General features: G+C 47.1%; 1 protein-coding gene across 2 annotated transcripts in view; it reads left to right on the forward strand.

The window, feature by feature from the left end:
• The window catches only part of LOC126530456 (luciferin 4-monooxygenase-like), a 90,180-nt gene that overhangs the window by 46,577 nt on the left and 16,383 nt on the right, over nt 1–27,220 (forward strand). For both annotated transcript variants that reach the window (XM_072287996.1, XM_072287995.1), the window contains 3 exons: nt 4,520–4,798; nt 20,669–20,813; nt 20,905–21,171. In XM_072287996.1, coding sequence (XP_072144097.1) covers nt 4,520–4,798; nt 20,669–20,813; nt 20,905–21,171 — 691 coding nt within the window. The remainder of the gene's footprint in view (nt 1–4,519; nt 4,799–20,668; nt 20,814–20,904; nt 21,172–27,220) is intronic.

The following is a 27,220-nucleotide window of genomic DNA, read 5'->3' on the forward strand; positions in this document are numbered from 1 at the left end:
CGCCACGCGCGCATTGGGGCTGTGGGGGGACCGGTGCGAGGCGCGTCGCGGCCCGGACTCCCTCTCCCATGATGACGCTTCGCCCCGTGCTCCCCCACGGTTTGCAGAATCAAGCGTCCTTCCTTTCTTTAGATCACTGTCTGTCTATCTCTCTGCCCGTGCCGATCTCGACGTTTCGCTGGCGTACATCGTTTTCCCCTCCGAGACACCGAGTTCTTTGGTTCATTCCGCTTGCTCAGGCGCACGTTTCGTTGCCGCGCCGAACGCTGCGTTGCTCGACGCTCACCGCGTGATTGGGGGGTGCAAAGTCCGATGCGGGGTGCCTCGTAAGTGATCGCTGTGCCGTAGCGCATTGTCTTACACCCCTTTGCAGGTCGACGGGAACGCTGTCGCGTTCCACTCTTCGAGGCGAAGCTCAAGCGTCCTCCAATTTTTGAGTTCTCGAGAGCGTCGGAATGAGAGGCTGCGGAGACATTACCTAGTCGTTACCTGAACAGTGTGTCTTGTCGTGTCTATATAATATAGCTAAACCAAACGCTTAACCAAAAGCTAACACCACAAGCGTAGCCATGCAACTCTCTTTCGCAATTCAACTAGGATTAACCAGAGCTAAACCACAGGCAATTTTTTGACATTGGCGTTTCCGCAGAAATTCCGAAGTCTGTATTTCTTCTTTATACTTCTTTACACCAAAATATTTGAGGACACACACATTACCGAAGACCGCCGCCCACCTGCAGGCCGACACGCATTCATTTTCTCAATTGTGGTAGGCTCCCTCCAAGCTCATCAAAAGCCATAATTTTGTCCAATTCACGTAAAACTCGTAATATCGTCTTTCCTTATCCTGTTGATCATGTACTGTTGACGAGGGTTGTTGAAGTAAGCGAGCTCGCTGAGTTGTTTGATACTACGTTAAGTCCGTGGCATCACGAAGACTGCGCGTGCTCGGTTGCGTCTGCGGACTTTCAAAAGATTTCCGTACTCCACTTACCTTCCCGAAATTGTTTGCATTCATCGGTATCCCGATATTTTTATTCGTCTCAGTAGTATAAAATAACGCAAGTAATTCAAATGGCGTTTTAAATGTCTATGTGCAAGAAAAGTACGCGCTTGTTTTCTGACCTCACACAACGACTTTTAAAAATTGAATAATCATCCTGCCCTTTTACTTTACTGCAGACGAAGTCGCAACGGCACCCTCTTTTTATACAACATTATTCATGCAAATATTACATGGATGGTTCGGTGTGCTAGCTGCTAAAGCATCTTAAAGTATTGACAGTACGCACAGAGTCAAACAGAGTGAGGAAAAACCGGACACAGGGCTATGCGCCATGTTAACCCTTTAAATTATTACGTGATCGGATCTACTAGTTTTTGTTTCAAATCTGGTTTTGTTTGAACTCTGGTTCCGCAGAAACTACCAAGGAAAATAGGCCTTTCCATGTTGCTGCCTTTCTCAGCTGAGGTTCTCCTCTCCACAACATGCGAAATCTTTACAAGTGTCAGGCTCTCCTCGTGTCCTTTTACAGTGGAGCTGTTAGAACCTCGCTGGGCTTGATGTCCCCAGCTTCACAGAGGTGGGGAAGAGAAATGAGAGAGAGTGAAAGCAGAGTATAAGAATAGCATCGCGCAGCATAGCGACACTGCGACGATGGTGGAGCCTAACGAGGAAGGAGAAGCGGCGCGTCGGGGACAGAGCTGGAGTGACGTCATTGCTCTCGGATAAAAACCCGCGCATTCGCTTCGGCGGTCCTCTTTTCTAGCAGCAGAAAAAAAAAAAAAGTAATAGTGTGTAATTGAACGCCACAGAGTGGTCCTTTGAGTTATGGACTCCTCGCAGCCAAACCGGCGCGTTGAGACGCTTGGCGCGCTATAATTTCGCCTCACCTAGGCGCAGTCAGAACGCAGGCGAGAGCTTCCGCGGAAAAAATTATGCGTGCCTCTGCTATCGCAAACACGAGAGACCAGCGAAGCTCGGGGAAGCCCAGCAAAAGTTAAACTAATGGTATCTTCGGCTCGTCGTATGCATCCCCCAAAGCAGAGTCGGGCAGATCCGGCGTTCCCCGAGCTCAGAGGTACAGGACAAGCGCGCAAGCGGAACGTGCGATTCGCTCTCGTAGGAGGAAATGGCAGATGCGAAACCACGTGACTACTGCCAACTTCCGATGTTTCGCCTATCCAAAGCTCCCGGCGCGGCCGGGAAAACCGACGGACGCGCCGGCGGGACGAGCGTTCGTCGAGACGCTAGCATGCAGCAGCCTAGGTTGCCTAGGTTACGGTGGGCCGTCGCCAACAGCAGCGACGCGGCGCTGCGATGACGTTTTAATTAAGGTTTCAATCTCGACGACTGCTCCGACGACAAGACTCGGAGCGCCTCAGAACGCTCGAAGGTGGAGGAAAGCAATCGAGAAGCACCAGCCGAAAGCAGGGCTCGCCCATCTTTCAACCAGCCTAAGACAACGCCGCTCGCGAGAGCGCTCTAGAGCGCTTAGAAACGAATAAAGCGTCTTTCCTTTCTTTAGATAACTATCACCATTTCAGAAACGACCAGCCGAAGATGCCATAAGTGTGCGGCTTGGCACTACTTTACTGGCCTTCCCCGGCTCCGCTGGTCACTGGTATTTGCGATAGCAGAACCACGCATAATGTTTCTGTTCGGTACTTCGAACTTTTGATTGAGCCTTCTTTCCAGCAGTGCTCCGATCCTGACTTGTCATTGTTTTTTCCTCCTTCTTTACTTATTCTGCGTCTTTCATTTGTGCGTTATTCCTCTATTGCTGTTTATTACGTAACAGTGTATCTAGTTGTCTTTCTAGCATTCTTTGGATAATTAACGTAATTTCGTGGGCTATCTATCTATCTATCTATCTATCTATCTATCTATCTATCTATCTATCTATCTATCTATCTATCTATCTATCTATCTATCTATCTATCTATCTATCTATCTATCTATCTATCTACATTTGTATCTGATGTATTACCGGCCTACGAGGGTCACTAGCTAGTCAGGGGTCCAATAGTGCATCAGTCTGGTGTGCTTGTTAACAGGGATCGAAACTAACCATCGAATCAACTTACGTCACTAAAGTCATTGAAAATAGGTACATGTGTACCGCTCTTCAACGAACCTCTTTCGCGCCATGAGCCATTGTAGAGACGGGACTGGTTAGGCACCGCAGTTCGAAGAGACTCTTCGACGCCGACTTGGACCGCTGGATATTTGCCATTCGGTCTATGCTGGTCTACAGTTAATCTCTTTGATGCCCATTTGGGTCACTCGGTACATGAGAGTAAGTGTGTGCCGTTCTTCAATGACGGAAAACATCGCGCAAAGTTATCTGATGCAGAGCGAAATCAAACCCACGTCACAAAGGTTCCTCAAGGACAGCAACTCGATGCAGTTGCAGGCTGTGCCACAAATGCACTGGGCATAAGTGCGCCTCTCTTGAATGAACGACTCGCCAACTTGGCTCACTGACACTGTGCCACTAAGTTTTGAATAACAATTAATAGTGCGCAGAGGAGGACACAGTAAACTTCAGACACACACGAACAGTACGAGCGCTGACTTCCAACCACTGTTCGAGTGTGTCTGAATTTTACTGTCTCGTCCTCGGCGTGCTAGTAATTGTTATTGAAATCATGCACCAAGCAGCCCAAAAAGGTACGCTGCTGAATACTACCAAGTGTTCGCCAAGTGAGGGAACAATGCTCAGGTTTCACAGGCATGGGCGCGCCATGCTTCTTGTCTGAGACTCCACGCGCATATACTTTTGAGCAGTGCCAATAGATGGTGCAACGCGTCTAGAATAAAGCACGGGAAAGCAGCCCAGTTTGTCGTCTGTTCTTGCTTTTCTTCGCTTCGTCATGCATTGTAGGTGAGTAAAGATGCAATTTGCGTGATTCGAAACATTTTATGAAGATTTTACTTTAAGGACGCGTTATTTGTGTAGCCATTTCCACGTTTTAGACGAAGCCTCTTACAATACCAGCCAACACAAACCTCGCAGACACATATAGCGTCATTCCCATGACGTCACAGTGCCCTTTAGAAATTGCCATAGACGGTGGCGCCAAATTTCCCTTTAGGTGTTATAGTGAGAAACTCTATGCTCTCAGCGTTCACACACACTGGCACGCCATGCATTTTGGATGTCACGCGAGGCTTCGCTGCGGCGGTGCTAGGTGGCGCCTAGTGTTTTTAGGGAAGCGCGAAAGAGGTGCCCCGCTGCAGTACAGGCCTCATACATAACTGGTTTCTACAGTGGCAATAAGTTTTGTGCGACATTGATTCATTGCTAATGCATTACTGTCGACAGTCATCGCGGGAAGTGTTGTGCCGCAATTATTTGTTTTCTTAATCAATTTCTTCTTCACAACTTTTAGCCATAGTTGCATTACATGTTTACCTTCTTTTTGTTGTGTTTTTCTTGTGTACCAGCACCAGGACCTCGCGGTTGTTCGTGAACAGAATAAATAAATAATTCAATAATTGCATATTATTGTCCAGGCGACGGCTGCCGCATTCCTTCCATCGCACCTCCAGTATCTGGTGGAAGAGATTCGGCGTACGGGCCAGCGCATCAGTGGACTGAGATTCGTCTGTACTGGCGGAAGCGCCTTGAGCAAGCCACAATACGACGCCGCCCTGGAGGCCTTCGGCAGTGAGCTTGAATGCTTGGCGAACCTCTACGGCATGTCCGAATCCATAGGCCTGCTGTGCTCGCCGTCACGGAAAGGGGCCATCGGCATCGATTTGGGATTTCCCGCGCCAATGACGCAGATAAAAGTGAGTGACCGGCATTGTGAGCGTGTTCCGTATAATTCTAATGGGGTTGGCCTTCTTTGTATATTAAAGGCACTTTCCGGTATGTAACAACTTTCAATGGTGCTCTTCAGATGCAGCGAGCGGACTCCACGGGTTCATGTCCGATTGAATAAAGAGACAAAGTAGGCTCTCCTACCTGATTCGCGTTCTCGTTCATTAGAAGTTCGACAGGCTGATCCTGTATCATATAGTTCCGATGGAAAAATATTGGACGCGGTTGAGAGGCCGCGAGTAGAGAAGCTTTATGGCATCTGGAGGTGTGCAAGTTGTGGTACTGGTGTCGCATGCGTATAATAATACAGATTGTATATAAATGTTTCTTTACCAATATGGCCTCTCGCTACTTTGCCTGAAAGGAAATCGCATTATTTGCGAGCGTCTTCGTGAGTTGCGTTCAGCCGGAATTCTTCAGGTGAACTGAACATTCACTAAGACATCGCTCCGATTTGCACGCCGCGCGTCTGTTAAGGTAGCGCGGAGTTATACTGTAACAACTTTAAACAAATGTCCTGCAACGCTTGGCAATGAAATATAGCGTTACTTAAACGTTGCCGATAACATATTGTCGCGTAGTGGTGACGGTGAAGAACACAGTAGTAAAACTGTGGCGAAATTAACTCTTTACCGGGCAAACCGGTGCAGAGAAATGCAGGCTGCACTCAAAGCGCAATGATAGCGCCGAACACCGTCGGCCATGATCGAAAATCTCATCTGCCGGCTGAGGCCGTCGGCTTTTATGCATGAGTCATGGAAGGGAACGGCGTAGTCGCTGATGCCCGCGTGTCTTCCGGAAAGTACTACACAATTCCCGTCGTGCATACAATCAGATTACACAAGCTTCAGAGACAACAGACAAGGGGTAGAACCCTCGATAACATTCCAGTGTGTTCCAAGCATGCGCGCGTGTTGTGCTCGGAGCGATAACATTTAGTTAGTAGGAGAAATGCAGTCCTCGGGAAAAGGATAAGTGAGTACACGTGTCAACGTACCCCTCTTAAAAAGCATCGCCCCGATGCTACAAGCAAGTATGAAAGTGAAAACAAAACCACGCATAATAAACAAAGTGCAACAACAAAGCTACAAAGAAACCAAGTTCTTAAGTTCGAAAGGGCGCGTAGAAAGGCTTAAACGTGCCACGTGGACGACTTCAGATCGTGCGCGGCGCTGCTCTGATTGTGAAATTCTGTCTGGCACGATCTCATAGTCAAGCGTACCAATACGTCGGATGATCTTGTAAAGTCAGAAGTAGCGCCGTATCATTTTCTCGGCGAGTCCTTGTCGGCAAATTGGAATGCAGATCCAAACATTGTAACTAGGCCGTTATTCCACAGAGCGTCGTTTAAGATTGTAGTGCCGGCTTGAGGTCCTCTCCTGGTTCCTGATCAGCAAGCGGTCGAGCTGTTGGGCTTCTTCGGCGCGCTGGATATAGGTGGCGACGTCAAGATTGTCTTCGTTGGTGACGTGTGGCAGCATGGTTATCAAGCGATGGTTATCGATGCAGAATCGTAGAGTTCCATCCTTGTTCACTAAGACTACAGGTGATTACCACGGGTTTCTTGACGGCTGAATGATGTCGTCGTGTAGCATTTCGTCGACTTGTTGCCTTATAGCTTCTCGTCTTCATGTAGACACTTGGTAAGAGCTCTGGCGAAGTGGTCGAGCGGATTCTTCGGTTATTATGCAATGCTTTGCAAATGGTGCTTGCCCAATTCTCGTTGACGTAGAAAAGCAGTCTTTGTGTTGTCGGAGAAAACTTTGCAGCCGTCGTTTCTTACTCATGAGGAGGCTTGGATTCATGTCGAATACTTTTTCGGAGACTATGGTCGTCGAGACACATGAGACAGAATGCAAGAGGGCAAACGCACTGCTAGTTTCCGGAATTTCCTCGAGGTATGAGATTGTCGTGTCCTCGTTGACGTTCTTGAACTACTGGCTGAAGATGGTCAGCATCACTTTCGCTTTTCTGCAGTGTAGTCGAGTTATCCCTCTTGCGACGCAAATGGCATGATCGAGCAGTAGACGTCGGTCGCCTTCAATGACGTCTCCTGCGCATGCGGGTGTTCCGGTGCCGACGGTAATTACAAAGCTGGAGCGAGGCTGGATGTTAACTTGATGTTCGAGCCCACTGGAGGTTTGGTGACTACGAGAGCTCTCCGGCCCTATCGCGCAATTTTCGGATAGCGTTATCGACTTTGACTTGAGGTCGATGGTTGCGCTGTGTTGGTTTAGGAAGTCCATGTCGAGAATTACGTTTCATGAACACTGTTGAAAGACAACGAAGGTGGCACGGTAGGTTCGGTCACGAACGGTAATTCTCGCTGTGCAGGTTCCAGTCGCTATTAGGTTTCCTCCAGCTGTCCGGATTTGCGGGCCTTCCCATGTAGGCTTAACTTTCAACTGAGCGGTAATACGTCTACTCATGACGTATGTAGTCGACTTCTGTGTGGTTGTCGAGAAGCACTGCAACGTCGGTGGTTCTTTGTTTGCATTGCAGTTTGGTCTTGGCATCGGATCACCGCTATGTCGCGTTGACCTGTGGCCGGAACGTCGCGTTGTCAGGTGCTCTTTTATCGGCGTATTCTTTACTTCCTGGCTTCGTTGGAATTGCGGCATCTCGTTGATATGTCGTCGAGACATACTTCTTGGTGTCTTCGTCGGCAACAGAGGATATTCGTCAATTCGGCGAACAGCAATCACACCTCTATGGCTTGCTGCTTTTAGTTTCCCGGATACGTGCTTGCAGACCGGCGCCTGGCTAGGCCATTGCATGGTCGACGTTGCGCGTGCAGGTAGCGGCCGGGTGTCGGTGAACGAGGGCTCCACTGAGTGGCGGCAAGGCAGTCGGCGATAACTGGAAGCCGATCACGTTGCTGATGGCGACGCGTGTTGACGGTGAACCCTTGTAGTCTCAAGTCGCGGTATGGGCATCGGCGGTAGATATGGCTGGCGTCCTTGCTGTGAGAGCAGAGCGGGAGGTGCTAGGGGGCGCGCCAAATGCCCGTCTTTCTCGTGCGTCTGCGCTGGGCAATGGTTGGGCGTACTGGGGGCGGCGGTGGGCGACGGGATATCGGCGTTACAGAGGCCTAGCGTGGTAGTGAAAGGGGACCGTGACGGTGGGGGACGGCGGCGTAGGTCATCGCTTCCGGCAAGGGTTTCCATGATGCCGGAACTTCCAGTACTTCCATTGACCGCTGAAGAGTCTATGTGAGCGATCGAGGTCAACTGGGGACTGCAACCTTGGGCACACCTTCTCCAGCTCTTCCCGTACGACCACTCTGATCGTATCGCGCAGGTGGTCGGCAACATTGAAATTCGGCGCAGTTTGTTGCCAGCGTACGGCGGTTGTACTGTCTAGTACGTGTTTTAAGCGTCTTGTCGATGATTATGGCCTAGCCATAGTCTATCGATAGTCTAGCGATAGCATAGTCTAGCGATAGTCTTGGGCGGCTTCCGTGTCAAGCTGGCGAATGGTTGTTCTTTCACACCGCGCATTGAGAACCGAACTTTCTTTTCTTCAGACATGCAGGGGTTGGCGTGGCGGAAGGAGCCAGTCATCTCTTCCCCAAAGATCGCAATGTTCTCGTTTGGCAGCTGCTTACGGGTTTCCAGTAGAGCTTGGGCTCGCTCTTTGCGCCGGACGCTCGTGAAGCTCTGCAGGAAGCCGTTGCGGAACAGGTCCTATATAGTCAGGGTCGATTCCCGGTTCTGAAACCACATCCCGATGGCGTCTTCTAAGGCGAAGTACACATGTCGCAGCATGCCGTCGGAGTTCCGGCTGTTGAAAGCAGCGACCCTTTCGTATGTTTCCGGGAAAATGTCCAGATCTTCAAATGGTGATCCACGGAAGGTCCGTGGTTCCGTGGGCTGTTGCAGCACGTCGCCTCAACAGCTAGCGACGTGGCGATTGACATCACTAGCCTGTCAGATATGAAAGTACCAGCCTAGCAACATATTCCATTTTTGTTGCAGCACCGCTAAGGGAGGCAGCGCATAGTGAGGACTCATGAGGAGCAGCGTGATTATGAGGAGCGGCAGAGAGAAAACAAACGTCCATAGGACTTGCGCTGGCTCTCGCTGTCGGTATTGCCGTGGAATTCGAGCACAGGGAAAGTCCACACGTCCCCATTTTCGCGCCGGAGCAGGAACTGAGCGATAAAGCATTGCATACTTCCCTCAGCAGTTGTAGTGTTGATTTTGAAGATCTTCGCTGGACATCCACTTTCGCAAGGCCGGGATGGCGAGTCATTTTTTCATGTTCCAATATATATACAACGTGGTGCCAAATTGTAAACATGGAAATAAAACGGATTTACGGTGTGCGGAACCACTACATGGCCACGCAAGCAATGAAATTTGAATAAAACAACAAAAGACTCTTCGGAGTGTGCAACACGCGATTCTTAGCACCTGACGCGACAGCCTTTAGATAGCTGCCTTACTGTCCATTGTTAGGGTCTTTCTATACCGATTTCCATTTAGCTCGTCGCGGTCCAGCAGAGCGTGGCACAGAATACAGCGCTCCGCTGTGTCATCGAGGATGTGGGCGAATTTCACCGCGCAGCTTGGCTTTGCCGGCAAGCGGATGCGCAGCAGCAGTGAATGATGTACTAACGTTTCGCGCCGCTACGCGTAGCTGCGCAGACGCGTGATAGCGAGCCGTTGCTTGTGCTGCTGGAGCGCAGCTAAGCGTGGTGGTGAGAAATAGCAGTGTTGCTTGATAGCATATTCGACATGGTGATGCGGGAGTCTTTAACTGCCGCGGCGAACAAGCGCGGAAAGCGATGTACTAGGCGGGCAACGGTGGGGTATTTTTTTATATATCTGAGACGAATGTATTTCTTCATATGCATTGGCAAAACAATTTCTCTTGGTTAAAACAAGGTTTTCGATAAATGGATATCACAGGGCATTTGAAGGACAACTTCATTTACGCCATTATGTCCCGTTTCGTTATAACAAGGTTCAGTGTAGAGACAGCATATGGCCACTGTAGAAAGCAGTTATGTATGAGGCCTGTACTGCAGGGGGGCGCCTCTTCCGCGCTTCCCTAAGTATTCTCAGCGCCATCTAGCACCGTCGCCATGAATCCTGAGCGTAGCGTCGGAAATGCGTGGTGCGCCGTTGCGTGCGTACACCTAGAATGCGTCATGCGGCAACGAGGCTCCTCACTCGTGTTTCTTTCTGAACCCACTGCACCATCTAGTGCCGTTGCCGAGAAGTTGAAGAGTGGCATCCGAGACGGGAAGCGTGGAGCGCTGTTGGCAGGAAATGCCGAGAATCGTTGCCTCGCCTGCGGCACTTCCAGTCCCGCATACTCAGTGAACCAAGTTTGAGAGGTTCATTGAAGAACGGCACGAACGCAGTGCATTCATGGCGCAGCTCGCTAAAGCATAGGCGTGAAAGACGTTCATTACCAAGCGACACATGCACAATGTATTTGTGGCGCAACCTGTTAATCCTTCTGATTGCTGTTTTTAAGGAGCACTTGTGACGTGGCTACGATTTAAGAAATTTAAGAGATCTTTTTCGTCGTTGTAGAGCGGCAGATCACCAGTGGCATCTATCAGTTACCCAAGTTGGCGTCAAAAATGTTAACTGAAAAGCGGCACAGACTGATATACGCTTACCAAGTGCTACAAGTTGGTGTCAAAAAGTTTCATGGATCAGCGGTATCTAACCAAGTACAGCCTCTGGGTTGGTCGTAGAACCCCATTGGTCTTTGATATGCGGCCGCTGTGCCCACCGCATCTGTCGCACAGCCTGTGCGGCTACCATAATTGAAATCATTGCAAACCCTGTCCAACAACAGTACCGTCACCTAGCGGCCGCTCAGACAAACCTCAAGCGGCAGCCGCAACAGGGCCGTAATAGAATTATGTTCTCTCGAACATTCGTATTGCAATCCGAAGCTATCATATCTGCAGCTTGTGTGTACGTCGCACTTGACGCATGTTCTGGCGTGGCGGCATAACGATTACTGTGTGACGAATACACAACGACGCCGATGGCACGGCAACAGTATGATGTCAATCGGATAAAAATGAGTGTATGACGGCAATGGCGTGACGGTGAATGTATCACAAAGCCTATATGACGAGTATGGCGAATGAGATGAGGTGACGACGATGGCCTGACGAGAGGCGAACCTAAATTGACGATGTTGCGACTTACACGACGGCATCACCATCAAGGGCACGTACCTAGTGGCCTAAGCTATTGGACAACTTGGCCCACTGGGTCGGCGTAGAAGGCATGTCGACGACGGCAAGAGGAGAGGCAGGAGAAAGCTGGAATGACAACGACGGAATGACTATGACGGCATCATGACCGTGAACAGCGTTCCAAGCTGGTAGACAGCTTGGGGCAGTCTATCGGCGTAAGACGATAGATAGATAGATAGATAGATAGATAGATAGATAGATAGATAGATAGATAGATAGATAGATAGATAGATAGATAGATAGATAGATAGATAGATAGATAGATAGATAGATAGATAGATAGATAGATAGATAGATAGATAGATAGATAGATAGATAGATAGATAGATAGATAGATACCTGTAGCTTCGAAACGCCTCATGAAGTCCAATGATGTTAATCGTATTAAACGATCAATCTTGGAAATGTACGGCTTAAATTAAGTAGATGTTCTCTACACGAACAAACCTACAAGGGGCCTTCGGATAGTGTGAGCAGATTCCACTAAGATTACAAAAGATTGAATAAGACAGTCTAATGCGTGACTTGCTTCGTTGTTCAAGCGAAATGTTCCTGCGAAGATTTTTTTTTTCATTGCTGTTACCCTCAGAAAGCGGCTGTATCTCCTCAGGACAAACCCTGCCGCGACGGGTTGCATCTTTACACGCAAGCGTACATACCGCACCTATGAAATCGGCGAGATCATGTCAGAGGCCTCCGAGCTGGGAGAGCGAAGTGAGCGTCGGAGAAGAAGGGCGCCTGGAGGTGGACAGGAGGAGCACGTGGTGTCGGGGGAGTAGGAAGGAGGCGGACGCCGTGGAGGAGCAGGATAGGCGGAGGCGTGCTGGGTTCACCATCTGTGGCAGTTTCTACAGACTGTGTTAGTTATGGATGCACCAGGTTCGTCTGGCGATCGAAAGGCCGAGCGCTGAGTGAGAAGGACGGAGCAGCAACGCAAATGGCGGCCAGCCGATCGCGAGTCAACCGAACGCGAGGTCGTCGGCAAGCGCCGGGTACGAGCTCAATAAGACCAGGAAAACGCGTGGGCTAGGCATACATATGACCCTTCTGAAGAACGTTCTAGACGCCTTGTGACAATGCGGGTGCGTCATGCAAGATCGCATAGCTTAGAGGCTCAGGAATCATATCCATACGCTTACGCGTAACCCGCATTAACGAAGTGAAGCGTCGCTACAATTTCTTTCAAATGCATTGTTATGCACACCACAAAACGGTTCCCACACAGGACACGCCTACTCCGAAATTGGGAGCGCATGTTTTATACACTGCTTCTCTTAGGTTAATGCTTACGTGTTTTAAACTTTGATGCAAGATGCCAAGGAATGAGTGAAAAAGTTATAATCGCCGGTGAGCCAAGGGCCCTGCACTTCTATGGCACAAACATAATATGACCAAGAGCCATCCTCTGACAGTGTGACACCTAAATAGTTGATCGATGAACTGTTTTTATTTCTTGGCCACCTAATAAATACTAATATCTTACTTTGTCAATTTTTTTTATTAATGCTAACGTCTACACGTTTATTTACATTTCGGGACGTTCTATTAGTGACACACCATTCTTCTACGCGCTTCAAGCTGTCCGCAGTTGGAAAATAACACCAAATTAGATGTATTTGCATTCAGTACATAGTCATCCGCAAACAATCGCATCCCGGTTTCGACGACATCACAAATATTAGTAATAAAAAGAAAACAAGAAGGAGAAGCAGCACTAACACGGAGCTTTGCGGCGCACCAGACGTAGCAGCAATATCATCCGAGCAGCTGCTATTCAAAAACTCTTCTTCGATGTACTTACTTAGCAACACTGCTTTAGAGCCTGTATATTCATATAATTAGTTACGCGTTTATATCATCCCTAGTTTCAACTGGTGAACCGATAGCAACATTAGTAAGAATGTGAATCGAATTTTGTGGTATTTGCTCCTGTACTTTTATAACGCACTAAGTTATTACTCTTTACTATTATTTCATTACAAGTTCTTGGTCTCAGGTTATTACTATAGAAAACTTTAATATGAAACAAATTAGCGTTCGCATCTGATGTATGAAATTCCATGAAATTTATTAGTGCTTATGAACTTCTAAAATTACACCACTCATTTTATATTGTGACAGGCTGACGACGCAGATGTCTTACGATTAGTCCGAAGAAGGCGACGCTCTTAACATCGTGCGCTGTCTACCATCTTGTGAGCTGCCACAGTTTTTGTAATCATCCTGTAAATATATTTCTTACTTCTTTCACTCCCCCTCCCTAACATTTTCGGTGGAGGTTGCGGGCTCAATATCGAGACAAATTTACGCAGCGGGCGCTCCTTGGTTGCATCTACAATGCCACCTCAAGGCGAGGATGCTTCGGGCACGTCGACACCCACGCCCACCGTCATTCTGACAAAACGGCACAAGCTAGAAATTTTTTACCTCTTTTCCTCGCAACAATATGTTAACTTATTATCGAATCGCCAATATAACCGCAAATAAATGTAACCTTGAATTCCCACTCCTTAAAGGAGATCTCAATCGCAAAATGTACCGCATCATATTGCTCAACGTAATAAAGTAGGCATCATGTCTAATCACGCTAACTTTCTTGTGCTCTTTATGGCCTTGCATATTCCTTGAATAAAATGTCCTTCTCGCAGAAATTCTAAATAATTATAAATGCAACCTTCACGCAACATTAACTATCGTGCGTTCTGTAACATGAATGCGTTCATTGCTTAGTGCGTTACTTTTTCATTCTTTTTAATATCAGGTAATACTGTATAACTGTAAAGCTTCTTTCCTGGTGCGCACTGACATTTCTTTTTTCAATTACAATAAACCGAAATTCTATGACAACAAAGTTGCTTTTGTGTAAATGCAATATTTGTTTAGCCTGCACAAGCCGCTTCCTTTCTCAATTCCTTTCAACACTGACGACGTAAATGAATAAATAAACTCTAGAAAGCATTTCATCGATTCTGGGTTGTCTCCGACCCTGAATAAATGCGAATTTTTTTCAGCCACATAGTTACACAGTTGGTAGCTAAACTCAAAGCTTTCCATTCCGAAAAACCTAATCTTGTCAATTTCAATCCCTGATTATGTCTGTACAGAAAATTATCTCGTCTTCAATAATAAAATGACAACCTAATGAATTTTTGAATGTTATATTGCAATTGCGGATTATCTCTTAATATAGATTGTCTATCTGTTTTCAGATTGGTGATTTCGTTTCATTTAATAATTTATTTTCAATACTGCCACTCATGGGAGAGCAAAGCAAGTGGCCATTACACCGAGACAATCGCGTTTTAAAGAAAAAAAATCTGCATTTTGAAACATGCGCACCGTACACAGGCACATACACCCCCAGGAGAGACAAAGCGTTCCGTCAGGGTAGGATTAAAAGAATAAATGAACTTTTTCACGCAGAGCACATCAATATCGTGATAAAATTTAACACTGTGCAATTAAGCGCTTTGTGCATACAAAAAAAAAATTATCGAGAAAAAGAAGTAAGCTTATTGATAGGACATTTAAAGCACAGTTCACACGTACAAAATAGAATTGCCATTTAGAAAACATGCACACTGTGCACACGAAAAGAAGCACAACCACGGAGAAAGGATTACAACCAGTTTACCGATCGAACCAATCAGGCTGCCAAGCAAAGAGAATCAACGCCGTATGAATGATTCGCAGTGTGCAGGCACCAGAAAATAATGCTGAAAAAAAAACGAAGTGCAACCAGTCACAGGATTGCAATCTGTTACAAAAAAAAAAAAGAACAGAGGCATTTAAGTATACTTGCATACATTGAATGCGAAATCATTCTGGCTCTTTCGCACAATACTTTTCACTTAGTGAAATGCTCGAATTGAGCAAAGTGAATTTTAAAATTTGGTTGGCCGAAGTCAACTTTGGGAGGGTGCCAGGTCGTTTTTGAAAGTGGATCAACTCAATTTTCGGATTGGGCAGTCAAACTTGGGAGTGTGCCAGGTCGTTTTCGAAAGTGGATCAACTCAATTTTCGGATTGGGAAGTCTATTTTGGAGGTGGGCCAAGGCAATTTTGGGTGTGGGCTGCGCTGGTTTTCAACACGGGTCAACTGAATTTGCGAGTCGGGCAAACTCAATTTTTTGGCGTGGGCCACCCAAATTTTGGGGGAGGGCGAAATGAATTTTCGAAGTGGGGCAGGTTTGTTTTGATCGTGGGTCAATTCAATTTGCGAATTGAGCAAAGTCCATTTTTAGGGTGTTGGCCACGGCGTCCGACCGACGCCATGGGATTTCGCAGGGCGAGCGGCAGCCGGTCCAGCGCTGGGAACATGACGTGGTCACTTGGTCACGTGGGTTTTGGTGCCATAGGAAGTTAAAGGCGGACGTTCGCCAGATTTGGCGCATCATAGGGCCTATATTGCTATGGCATTATAATGGGAATCTAATCAAGGGGGCAAGCAAGTGGTAGTACAACAACGAAGTGATGTGCGATAGCATGAGCAATAATCTTCACCAAGAAATCCGGTACACGCCTGACCGCTCACCTGAAGAAAATATTAGGATAATCAAATGCATTGTACAAGTGCAGGAATCTAAGAAAACGGAAGTAGCGCGGAAATCAGAGTGTGCGCGCCAATGACGATGATACGGCAGGTTATGTGTAGTCACAACATTGCGGTAAAAGCGGACAATGTTACGGCGTCTGTGACATATAGATTTATGCGATTACATTCGCGTATCATAAGTGGAAAAAAAAATATTGCTCAATCAAGGCGTTGTTGAAAGAGTGTTCTGTTGATATGTATTTATCGCATGGCGAGTCTGGCGCGACCGTGAACATGCGACATACATAGTCACGTTGATATAAATGCTGTCATGCATCATTTGGTAGAAAAAACTTGAGACGTGCCAGTATGGAATGGGTAGCATGGTATCAGCACGAATTTTCAGGGATATAAAACATATGCAGTACACTGGAGTGTGCGCCGAATCAGGCGGCAATGTTCATTTACTCTGGTTATTCACTCATCATCAGTGTTAGTAAACAAAGGGTATGCTGAGATTCTATCACTGTGAAGTCGTCTGTCGTCTATCATCAAGAGGACGGCGCTTGTCATAACGTATCGCAAAAAAAGCCCCCTACTGCCTTTCGAACGTATAGTCAGCGTCAAGAGCTTACGGACCGCGGAATCTCAAACGCAGGCGTGCAGGCGTGCAGCGCTGTATTCGGATTTACAGAACGCGCTGGTCTAGAGTAAAGAACAGCTTTGCATGCGCTTGCGGGCTGCGGGACAGCTGCGTTGCAACAAAATTATTCGCAGAACTTGAGCCGCGTAAGCTTTTGACAGTGACTGTGCCATTGAGCACATTTATATTCATTCTGCACAGATTCCTTTAATGAATGACCGTCTAGGCAACGTCATGCAGTACTTCAGCCTAGCAAATCTCGAGGACAGCCATCGCAGACATGATGTATTTTAATTATAACAGTCAACTCTCATGTATTACATCATTATTTGCACAAATGAAATACAATAAGTATGTAAAGAAATAAAGCGTAATAAAATTGTCCCCATGAAACTTTATTCAAATGTCAGGACTTCCGGCAGACCTATCCTGCTCCCCTCGTTTACCTCCCTGCCTCTCTAAGCTTTCTGGGAAACTGAAAGGGCGAAATTCAAAGGCGAAATTGACATATCTTGTGGCACCATGGCAGATGAGGCAATGTGTGGCTTAGTGGGATAGCATGAAAGGCTCAGCTGCCATTTTGCTACGCGTGCGCAACATTCACCTTTCAATTTCATTTATCGACAGTGGAGAAAATGATAAATGCTTCTCGGTGGGCGCTGGCGTGGTCCTGACAAAACCACCGAGCCGATATGGGTCGTCATATTTATAGCAAACTCTCGCGGTCCTTTCTCATGTTTCTTCAATTGTTCAAACACTGTAAATTAAGGCTATAAAATTGTTCTCACATAATTACGGAATAATCACTCCAGTGATCATATGAGTTTGCTGTGATCTAACTCTGCAATAGAGTCTGTCAAGAAGTGAACAGCACAATTCTACAGCAACTGACATGATTGTAGTCGAGCGCAAGGTCTTGTTGCACACATTGCCTGCGTAAATCAAAAAGCATCTGCGGTTGGAACCGTTCTCTCTTTTTACACGACAAGCTGCATTAACACGCCCCTGGATATTTCTCGCGTTATTATCTGGTTTTGTCGTGGCAACAAAATATAAACACCTTCATTATTTCTGAAATTTCGTGAAGCTGTAAGGGAATGGTTCAACCGATAAGACACGTGCGCTGCATATCGAAGGTAGAATTTTTAGGTTTCGAGGTGCTGATGCGTAGTGAGCGAGCAAACTTGTGCAATAATATAGAAAGCTTTCATTTGCACCCAAGACCTGGTACAGCGACATCTTTCTTTGGTGTATAACCCAAATGCAGTCCGTCATATAGCTTGAACTATATTCTTTGTATAATGCGTCTTCGTGTGCTGGCCATTTTCCTATTTTTGCCTATTTTAATTGCAAACAGTGAACAGGAATAGGAGGTCATTTTTGTTTGCTTGAAAAACGAATAACATTGCCTGCACTGAGCGGCTTGTCTTATCCAATTGGCTCACAAGAGGCGAGCAGCATGCTCAAATGGAGAGGAATTCGATGGGCCCGAGCCACTGCACTGAGTGTCGATAACTGCATGAAGAGGGTGGTGCCGGCGTCTGCGATAGGTCCCCTGCCTCTTCTTAGCTTGCGGTGGTTCTTCGACAATCGCGGCGGCATGCAACGAAAGCTTAAGAATGGCGCTAAGACGGATCCTCAGCAAAGAAGAGTTGGAAAAACGAGGTTGTAAACGTGCCGAAAGTTCTCGAAAACCTTACACGACTACGCAAAATGTTTTATTGCACGCAAATAAAGCCATGCTCTCAGGCAGGGGCGAGTAGCCAGTGCCGGAGCGATTTCTTTCGGAACGGGGCAGCCTGCTCCTATTCAGAGGAAAATTAAGTTTTGTTCAGCATATTAATACATCTTTGACGCGGTAAGTTCTTGCGGTTTTGTGACGTCGCCTGAAAGGCAGTTGAAGTGGGTGCAGGCAAAATAGTTTTGACCAATAGCCGAGGCCTAATGGCAAAAAAGCGTCGAATCAGAAATAACTATTTTTGTTTTGTTCAGTCAAATTGTGCATAATCAGCGTGTATATGTCATATCATAGGGAGAGCTGTCGCGGTTTTCGTGACGTCACGTGACACACAGGTGAAGTGGGAGTGGTCCAAAAACGTTTTTGACCAATCGCGGTGGGTTGGTCACAGAATTGGAATAAAAAGTTTGGAATGGTTTTGCGTTATAGCGCCCAAATAAACAAAAACATTAACTAAAGGACCTGCATTTCGCAACATCACGACTGGCGGAAAACTGCTGCACTAAGTAGCGAAGAAGAGATAGGATGATTGATCGCTCAGCCGGCCTCGAACCTGCCAACTCGCACTCGTGGTACCAGCAGTATTGACCTGTCTTCGTTCCTAGCGTCCGACTATCGCGTTTTTTATTGTCTCGCCTATCGCTTCGTTCTGCTGTTGTAGGCGAAACCGGATATATATATCTACCACAATTAATTATGCTACGAAAACTGTGGTTTCGGTACAGCTTCTTTTTTTTTCTAAATGTAAAAGCTGCAGCTGCAACTAGCTAAAAGCTGAGTCACTGAAGTCGATATACCGCCGGGAATATACCAATCGACACAATAGTTGCATCGCAAATCGCTTTTTACTGGCCGAAAAGCCTAGAAAATTTCTAACTTCTAACTTCGCACGAAATTTGGAACAGGCTTTCTGTCGTAAGTAATGGTACCACACGCATCAGATATCGTGCTAGGCACGTAGAACCTATTTCCTAGGGTCGTTTTCGAAAGGTTGTTTAAATGATTAGTTATTTGCTAAAAACGACGATCTCCTATAAAGAACGCGCACGCTCGCAGGGGCGGCCGCTAGAGACGCTGTTTGGCGCTCTCCCTAATTCCTGGTCGTGTGTATTTAATTATGCAAACTCGGGATTACACCATCCTCACGTAAAACCAATTTCGAGACCGTCATTCCTAAACCTTGCGAAGAGATACGTTGCAGGTCCAGATACTCATGTGGTCTCAACAAATGAAACGACGTCTTGTTAAAAAGGTAATTGAAAAGACCGTGCATTTTTAATGCAGGTTTCTTTTTGCAAGTTGCAAGTTTATTTGCTTTTATTGCAAGTTATTTGTTTGTGCAGGTCTGAAAAATGATGCCGTCCATAGCAATCTTTCTAAGTGAACATTCCTTAGAGTTGCACCGGCTACAATGTGTGTATTGAAATATCTTCCACAAAGTAATTTGTGAAAGCTTACTGGTATTGATTATTTGGTCAAATATGCATTTTAATTTTTTCGTGCAAATATTGTCCACGTCGTCGAGTATTCCAGCTCAAGCACTAGAATCTTGCTATCTGCCAGACCTAAATAAAAAAAATTGCGCTCTTTCCAGAACCACGCAGTATATGCTCTCCTTGCTCGTACATCATCGATCAGACGCTTCAAAACAGTTTTCTGTTATATATTTCATGACCCCGTTACCACATCATACAATTGTCAGTTTCCCGTGGCTAGACTTTCCTGTGTCTTTCTTTAACACGAAGCAACCACGCATGCGTCCGTCAGGAGCGATGGCTGCACCAATTAAGCAAAAAAAAAGCACATTCTTGCCTTCTGGCGCACGCCCCAAAAATGAACTTTTCTTGCACGTAATACTCAAATGAGTATCCTATATACTTGCTAACATATTGGTGACTGCATTCGCTCCCCCTATGACACTTAGGGGTCGCGGAGCTTCGGTAATCGACTTTGCTTCTTAAATAAACGATCCTAATTGTTTTTGTGAATGAAGTGTAATTTCTTGTGTGCGCAGACTCAGTTCCCTAGGCATAGCAGGAAGGAATCTAGGCGTTGATAGCGTGGAATACCTGTCACAAAAGGACATAACTATTTGGAAAGAACAGGCAATATGGAGATCAGACAAATGTTGAACAAAACTATTTCTGTCACTAGAATTGTTCGTGCTGCATTATTGCTGGGAATGTACCTGTAGGCAACCTGGTAGATAAGAAAGAAATATAGATAATCGATGGGTAAGGACGACGGACAGAATGTCAAGTAGAGTCCTAACTGGTGTTACTGAAAAGGCATGAATAGTTTGCACGTATTTGTTTTTTAGGGATTAAAATATTGAAAGTAGCAGTTCGATAGTTGTTTGCCGGGTATATGAAGTGCTAAGGTTTCGTAGCCCTAAAAAGTCCCTGTATGCTTTGTTGACGACCGCAGAGTAGCTCGATAACTGTAGTAATGCGAGAAAATGTGCGATAACTGTAATGATCCGTAAAAGCAGTCGAATTGCTTTCACGGCACGCACAGGCCCTAAGCGTGCACATGGCTGCTTTAAGTGCGTGTGAAATCGAAACAACCATTTCCATGGCCGTGTAGTTTCATACCAATGAATGGGGAGAGGCAATGAATGAGAGACTGCAATAGCGCGTGAAATAAAATAATAGCTTATGTAACTGCTTTCTCTCTCTCTCTCCCCCTCCCGGTAGATTGTCGACATGTCTACAGAAAAAAGACTCGGTCCATATCAAACGGGCGAGATCCGCTTTCGCGCTCCAACTGTAATGAAGAGCTACTACAAGCGACCAAAGGAAACACGGGAGTTTTTTGACGCCGAAGGATGGTGCAAGTCAGGTATTTTTGTGACGCTCAAGTGAAACATTCTGATTATAATTTTTTTTGCACCACGATAATGCATGTAAAACTTCACATTGCCTTTTTACAGGAGATGCTGGCTACTACGACGAGGAAGGACGCATACACTTCGTTCAGCGCTTCAAAGAAATGATCAAATGCATGGACAACCAAGTGGTGCCCGCTGCTCTTGAAGAAGTCTTGCTCAAGGAGCACTACCGAGAGGTGCTGGACGTCTGCGTAGTTGGCATACCTTGCCCAAAGTACGGAGAGGCACCGGCAGCCGCCGTTGTGCCTCGAAACAAGGATCGGAAAAGCTTGGTCGATTTGGCCAACAGAATCAAATCTACCATTCGTGGTAAGCTGTATTTGTGACAATATAGATTTGGTACGAGTCCTGAAGATTCTTCGGGCTTCGTGATGCCAATACGTCGCGCACTACCTTCGCTCTTTGGATGACGTGTGACTTCGGAAAACAGCCAAAATTTGCAACTATATAAGATTGAGTCAAAAGACGTTATTCTTGTGGTTGCTATACTGGTGACTGTAATTAAGCGGAATAAACAGCTAGAACTTAGTATCGTTATTCATAAATGCTCATTGAGGCAGGTGCTGACGGCGCTTGTCACATTGTATAGGCTGGTTATGAGTGTTTTCGCAAACTCGCGCGAATTAAAGCGTACCAGTACTTTTAGTCAAGTTGTGGTGCTGTCATGCCTCTTCATCGCTCATACTCCCAAATTCAAATACTTATTCGCACCCTGCATAACAGAGAAGAAATTTCAAGATCTGGCAGATCTATATTTTATAAGACAATCCAGTTAAGTTTCGTCTTCACTTCTTCGCACTGTGCCCACTTATTGGAAATTTTGAACTGTCGGCGCATCATGAAAAATTAGACATAAAACAAAGTGCACTGAGCGCAATAACTACAGTATAGTATATATTCAGTATATGCTACATGCTTTTTGGGAACTCAGCCTAGCATTTACGGATCTATCGAGCAATTTCAAAGCGGAACGTGTAGCCTTTTAGAGATTCCTGTAAAAGAAGCTGTGCTACGGTACGCGAGGTGTTCCCGACGGAAAGCATTCGGCGTTTCTTAGTGCCCAATGCAAGTATATATTGTCACGTAGTAGTGAAGGTGAAGAAGGCAGCCAAACTAGGATTATAGACACTGGCGTTTTATTGGGCGAACTTGTGTCCTCAAAAGCAGGCTACACTCAAAGAACAACGATAGCGGCGAACACACTCGGCGATCGTCGAAAACCTGCCCAGCGGGTGAAGCCCGTCGGCTTTTATACATCAGTCGTCGAATGATCCAGAGTAATCGCTGGGACCCGCGTGCCTTGCACAAAGTTCTACACCATTCGCATCGCGCATAGATGCAATCAGATCACGCAAGGTTCGGCGACAACAGACAGCGGATGGAACCATCGATAACATTCCAGAAACTTTCTAAACATGCAGGCGCGTCCTGCGCTGTGCGATAACATTTGTTAGGCGGTGAAACGTGTCGCCCGATAAAGACAAGTACATGTGTCAATACGCCCCTCTTAAAAAGCATCGGCCCAGTGCTGCAAACATGTTATCGATGGTTCTATCCACTGTCTGTTGTCGCCGAAACTTGCGTAATCTGATAGCATGTATGCGTGACGGGAATGGCGTAGAACTTTGTGGAAGGCACGCGGGTCCCAGCGATTACTCTGGAACATTCGAAACATGCAGGCGGGTTCTGCGCTGTGCGATAACATTTGTTAGGCAGTGAAACGTGTCGCCCGATAAAGACAAGCACACGCGTCAACATAGAACGCCACAGATGCAAGGAATCTTTCAGCAGGATTTAGGGTATGAAAAGGAAGGTGTGAAAAACGCGGACGCAGGTCTAACAACGATAGTTCGTCATCAACATAACTTGTTTCATCTCTGAGGGCCCACACTAGGATATTAAATAAATAGTGAGAGTAAAAAAAACAAGTTTGAATACATGCTTTAGTACAAGAGAACGTAAAGATAGAAATAGTGATCAATACATGCACAAATACCGACATACTGACGTCTCGACATCCCTTTTCATTAGTAGTAGAATGAACAGTAACCCATGTATAAATAAGAAAAAAAAATCATTGGGTTTTACGTGCCAAAACCACTTTCTGATTATGAGGCACGCCGTAGTGGAGGACTCCGGAAATTTTGACCACCTGGGGTTCTTTAACGCGCACCTAAATCTAAGTACACGGGTGTTTTGGCATTTCGCCCCCATCGAAAGTGCGGCCGCCGTGGCCGGGATTCGATCCCGCGACCTCGTGCTCAGCAGCCTAACACCATAGCCACTGAGCAACCACGGCGGGTTATAAATAAGAAAACACAGACAATGAACTACGACAGGAAGCGTCCTCAATGATTATCTATGTCAATTCGAAGCCTTTCTTCGTGGCCTGTGGAGCAAAGCCTGAACGAACTCCCGTACTCTCGGAGGAACGTGGACTCGAGGACCGCCATGTGCGTGGGCCGTACATGGCGGTACGTCGGTGTACGTGGGCCGTACACTTCACACCGCAGAAAAATTGGAGGACGCTGAAGCTTCGCCTTCAAGAGTGGAACGCGATAGTGTTATCGCACCCCCCTCGCACCGCCCACTCATCCGCTCGGCATGCTCTCGAGTCACGCAAAGACGAAACGTGCGCCTGAGCAAGCGGAACGAACCAAAGAACTCGGTGTCTCGGAGGGAGAAACGATCTACGCGAGCCAAACGTCGTGATCGACACGCACAGCCAGGCCGCAACGCGCCATAAGACGAATGGGAGAAGCGGGCGAGTGGTGCGCCACCTGTCGGGGTAGCGCCGTACATTGCGAGGAGGGGGTCTTCTGTGTTTGCCGCAAGATGGCTGTGCGTGCGAGCCAAGCGCAGAAGAAATGTAGCGGAAACGTACTTCGCTACTCGTTCAACTGCGACTTCTGTAATTTACATGCTCATAATTACCGATATACACCACAGTATAACTTTCTACGGCACGTTTCGAAGGCAACACCGCATTCACTAGAGGCGCTTTTGTCCCGCTTTGAAGCATCGAACTCATGGCTGAGTGGTAGCGTCTCCGTCTCACACTCCGGAGACCCTGCTTCGATTCCCACCCAGCCCATCTTGCAAGTTTTTATTCATGAATTGCCTTCCACCATTTTTCGCTCACGGCTTACGCCGCCGACGCCCACGCCACCGGCTTTTCTGTGACACGAGCTCCTTAACGCTGTCACGTTAAAATTCGTCCTCAACAAAAAGCGCCTTTGAAAGTAGGCGTCTTCGTCCTGCAAGTGGCGGTCCTCCAATGCGCCCGCTTGGTCTCCGTAGCCTGCTCAGCGGGATCTGTGGCCTGCCCTCAGCCGCGCATATATCGTCGGCCCGTCGCTGCGCCTACTTCATCGCCACTTCGGTACGCGTCGCATGCCTCCGTAGTTCCTACAGTGCCTTTGCCCTCTTCCGCTGCTCTTCCGGCTCATACTTTCGAGGGGCCCACGTTGTACCTGCTAGTAGAGGCCTACGCGCAACACAGCGCATCTGCCACAACCACGCTACATTATTTGTGTCGCGCACAACCGAATCGACGAGTGGAGCAAATAGACGTCAAGCGAGTAGCGGTGTGTGAGCGGGCGCTTGAGATAGCGCGCTCATGATCTTGGAGATAAACCCCCTAAACTAAAGATAGCGGCATTTCTCCTTGTCCGACGTCTCTTTCTCCTCGCCACTCGCCCTTTCCCCCGTCGCTTGTCCTCACACCTTGCTCGTTCGCCCTGCCATAGAGTTCACGTGGTGACATTAAACATAGTTCTTCGGCATTTGCGCAAGGATATTTTACTGTACTTTAGGCTTGCTTATTGTGCGCTGTGCTGTGTTAGTAGTGATGACGGAACACCATGAAACTGGTAGAAGCTGATGATTTTTGTGCTTTTACAGCCGAGCAACTGCGCACTTGTTTTTCAGCTTTGATTTGGCGACCTGCTTTAAATTACAAGCCTTTTGACTCTAGTTTAGTCGACAGATTGCTTTTATGGTCGAGCACTAGCGCAAAAATCAAGTCTTTGTCTTCGCAATAATGTATGTCTAATATACACGTTGTTACTATACCTGTGATAGCTCTATGTGAGTTCAATGTCTTCCACCACCAGTGTACCTGCAGGCGAAAACATTGTCGCGACTTGTACAAATCAATGCGATTCGCGAGTTATTTCTTGTGAATGATCAGAAGCTTAATTTACCGATCTAGAAACGCAATGCACGGCGTAAAAGGGCGACGATGAAGTCAAGCTGTCCCCGGCACACGGGAAAGGTGATGCGTTTGCTTGTGTGTAGCACCATGTAGCACCTACTGATTCAATAATTCGATGTGTTTGCGCTGTATGTGTGTAGCCAACGCGCTGCCGTGTGTTGAGCTTGTGCAGGTGAATAAGTTACTCATGTTAGAACCACGATCGCCGAACGTAAGGCGCGTGAACTATTCGCGTGAATAACGCGAACGTCTTGCAGAAATGTGCGTGATGAACGCATATCACCTGTACTATTCTCATCGTTTGGTCATGACGCCGGCATCTCTGCATGTAGTGAAACTCGTCATACGCCTTTATGACCAATTAGAACCGCTGGCTGTCAAGCGCAAACGTCACAGTGGAAACTCTATTTCATTTGTAAACGAAGCCCATGCAAGGACGAAAGTCACGCATGCAAATGGTTTCCATCAATGAGCACCTTACAAATGTGGGCCTTGTAGGCGGCGACGTGAGTGTAAAACGCTTTGGTTGTCACTCTTGCGAATGTGCTGTTTATTGCTTCTGCCGGATGTTTGAGGCAGCTTTTGACCAATCTGTCGCAGAAGTGACTTGGAGAACATTTGCATCACATTTCTTGACTTCTTAGAACCAGTGCAAAAAAGAAATAAAGAAACCGGAACACCACTAGGCAAGCACGAGAAAAGACTATTAACAGGCACGTAATTGAAAGACACATGAATATATACACAAACACAGCCTATAGAAACGAGCAAACTTGGCGTCACGTCGCAAAAAGAAACAACTGTTACAAAGCAGACCCAGGCAGCACATGTTCGCAATTATCACGTTGTCATTCATCCATGCACGTCCTACGCATCTCAACTCACGGCTCTCGCGGACGCGAGTGATGTAACGCGGGTGATATCTATATATGATATAGAAATGGACGCGAGTGACATACATATATATATATATATATATATATATATATATGTGTTGCCGCCACGTGTCACGAGCCAGCGCTAAGAAAGAAGTGACTGGAACACGCGCTCGGCATGAGGCGGGCGCTCAAGAAGTGGAGGCTGAGGACGCCGGCTTGAGTTTTTGCACGCCATCTTGTACAACTGTCTGTCTCGCCGACGCCGGGTACATCTTCAATTGTCTTTTCGTGACAAATCTGGTGGAGGTGCGGGGTACGGTTCATCCGATGCCACAAACCCCTCCTGGAAGGAGGACTACCAGTCCTATACTAGGGAACACACCTATTCACCGGGGAAGCAGGAGAATCCGAGGATTGCCTCCGGAGCTTGATCATCTCTCCGCAACAACATCGACGCCCCCACAGACCGGTATGGAAGGAACGTCGACGTCTCTATCGACTATTATGCAAGGTACGCCCACAACGGCAACTCAGTACCTGCTGAAGAATCTCCGAGTGCCGAAAGTGTTCCACGGGGATATCTTCGAGGATGTAGAAGTCTGGTTAGCCCAGTTTGACAGCGTTGCCGAGATAAACGAATGGAGCAACGCGGCGAAGTTGAGAAACGCCAACTTCAGCTTGGAGGACGGTGCTCGCACTTGGTACGAGAACAGAGAAGGGCTCATCAAATCGTGGCTCGAGTTCCGCCGTGCCTTGCTGGAGACATATACCAATGCTGATCGCCGCGAACGAGCCGAACGGGTGCTCCAATCCCGCATTCATCGGCCGAATGTGAGCGTGACGTCGTACGTCGAGGATATGACGTGCCTCTTTCGTCGGCTGGACCCAACCATGTCAGAGGAAAATAAGCTACGCCATCTAATGCGGGGAGTTAAGAACAGCTATTTGCTAGCCTTGTTCGAAGCCTTCCGAAGACCGTGGCTGAATTCTTGACCGAAGCCACCACGATGGAAAAGATGCTACATCAGCGCTCAGCTTTCTATGAAAGGCAATTGAACGCTACTTCTCCTTCGGACCAGCGCTCAGCTCCGTATGACAGGCACGCGAACGCTGCTTCACTGACGGACCCGATTGCTTTTGGAAACGTGGACGTTCTCGGAGATTTTATCCGCTCTGTGGTGCGTGAAGAGCTTCAACGGCTCAGCTGCCCGCCTCAGCCCACGCTGGGTTCGATTTCTGCCCTCGTGAGAAATGAAGTGCAGCA

Source organism: Dermacentor andersoni, chromosome 4, assembly GCF_023375885.2.
Source record: "Dermacentor andersoni chromosome 4, qqDerAnde1_hic_scaffold, whole genome shotgun sequence".
Classification (NCBI taxonomy): domain Eukaryota; kingdom Metazoa; phylum Arthropoda; class Arachnida; order Ixodida; family Ixodidae; genus Dermacentor; species Dermacentor andersoni.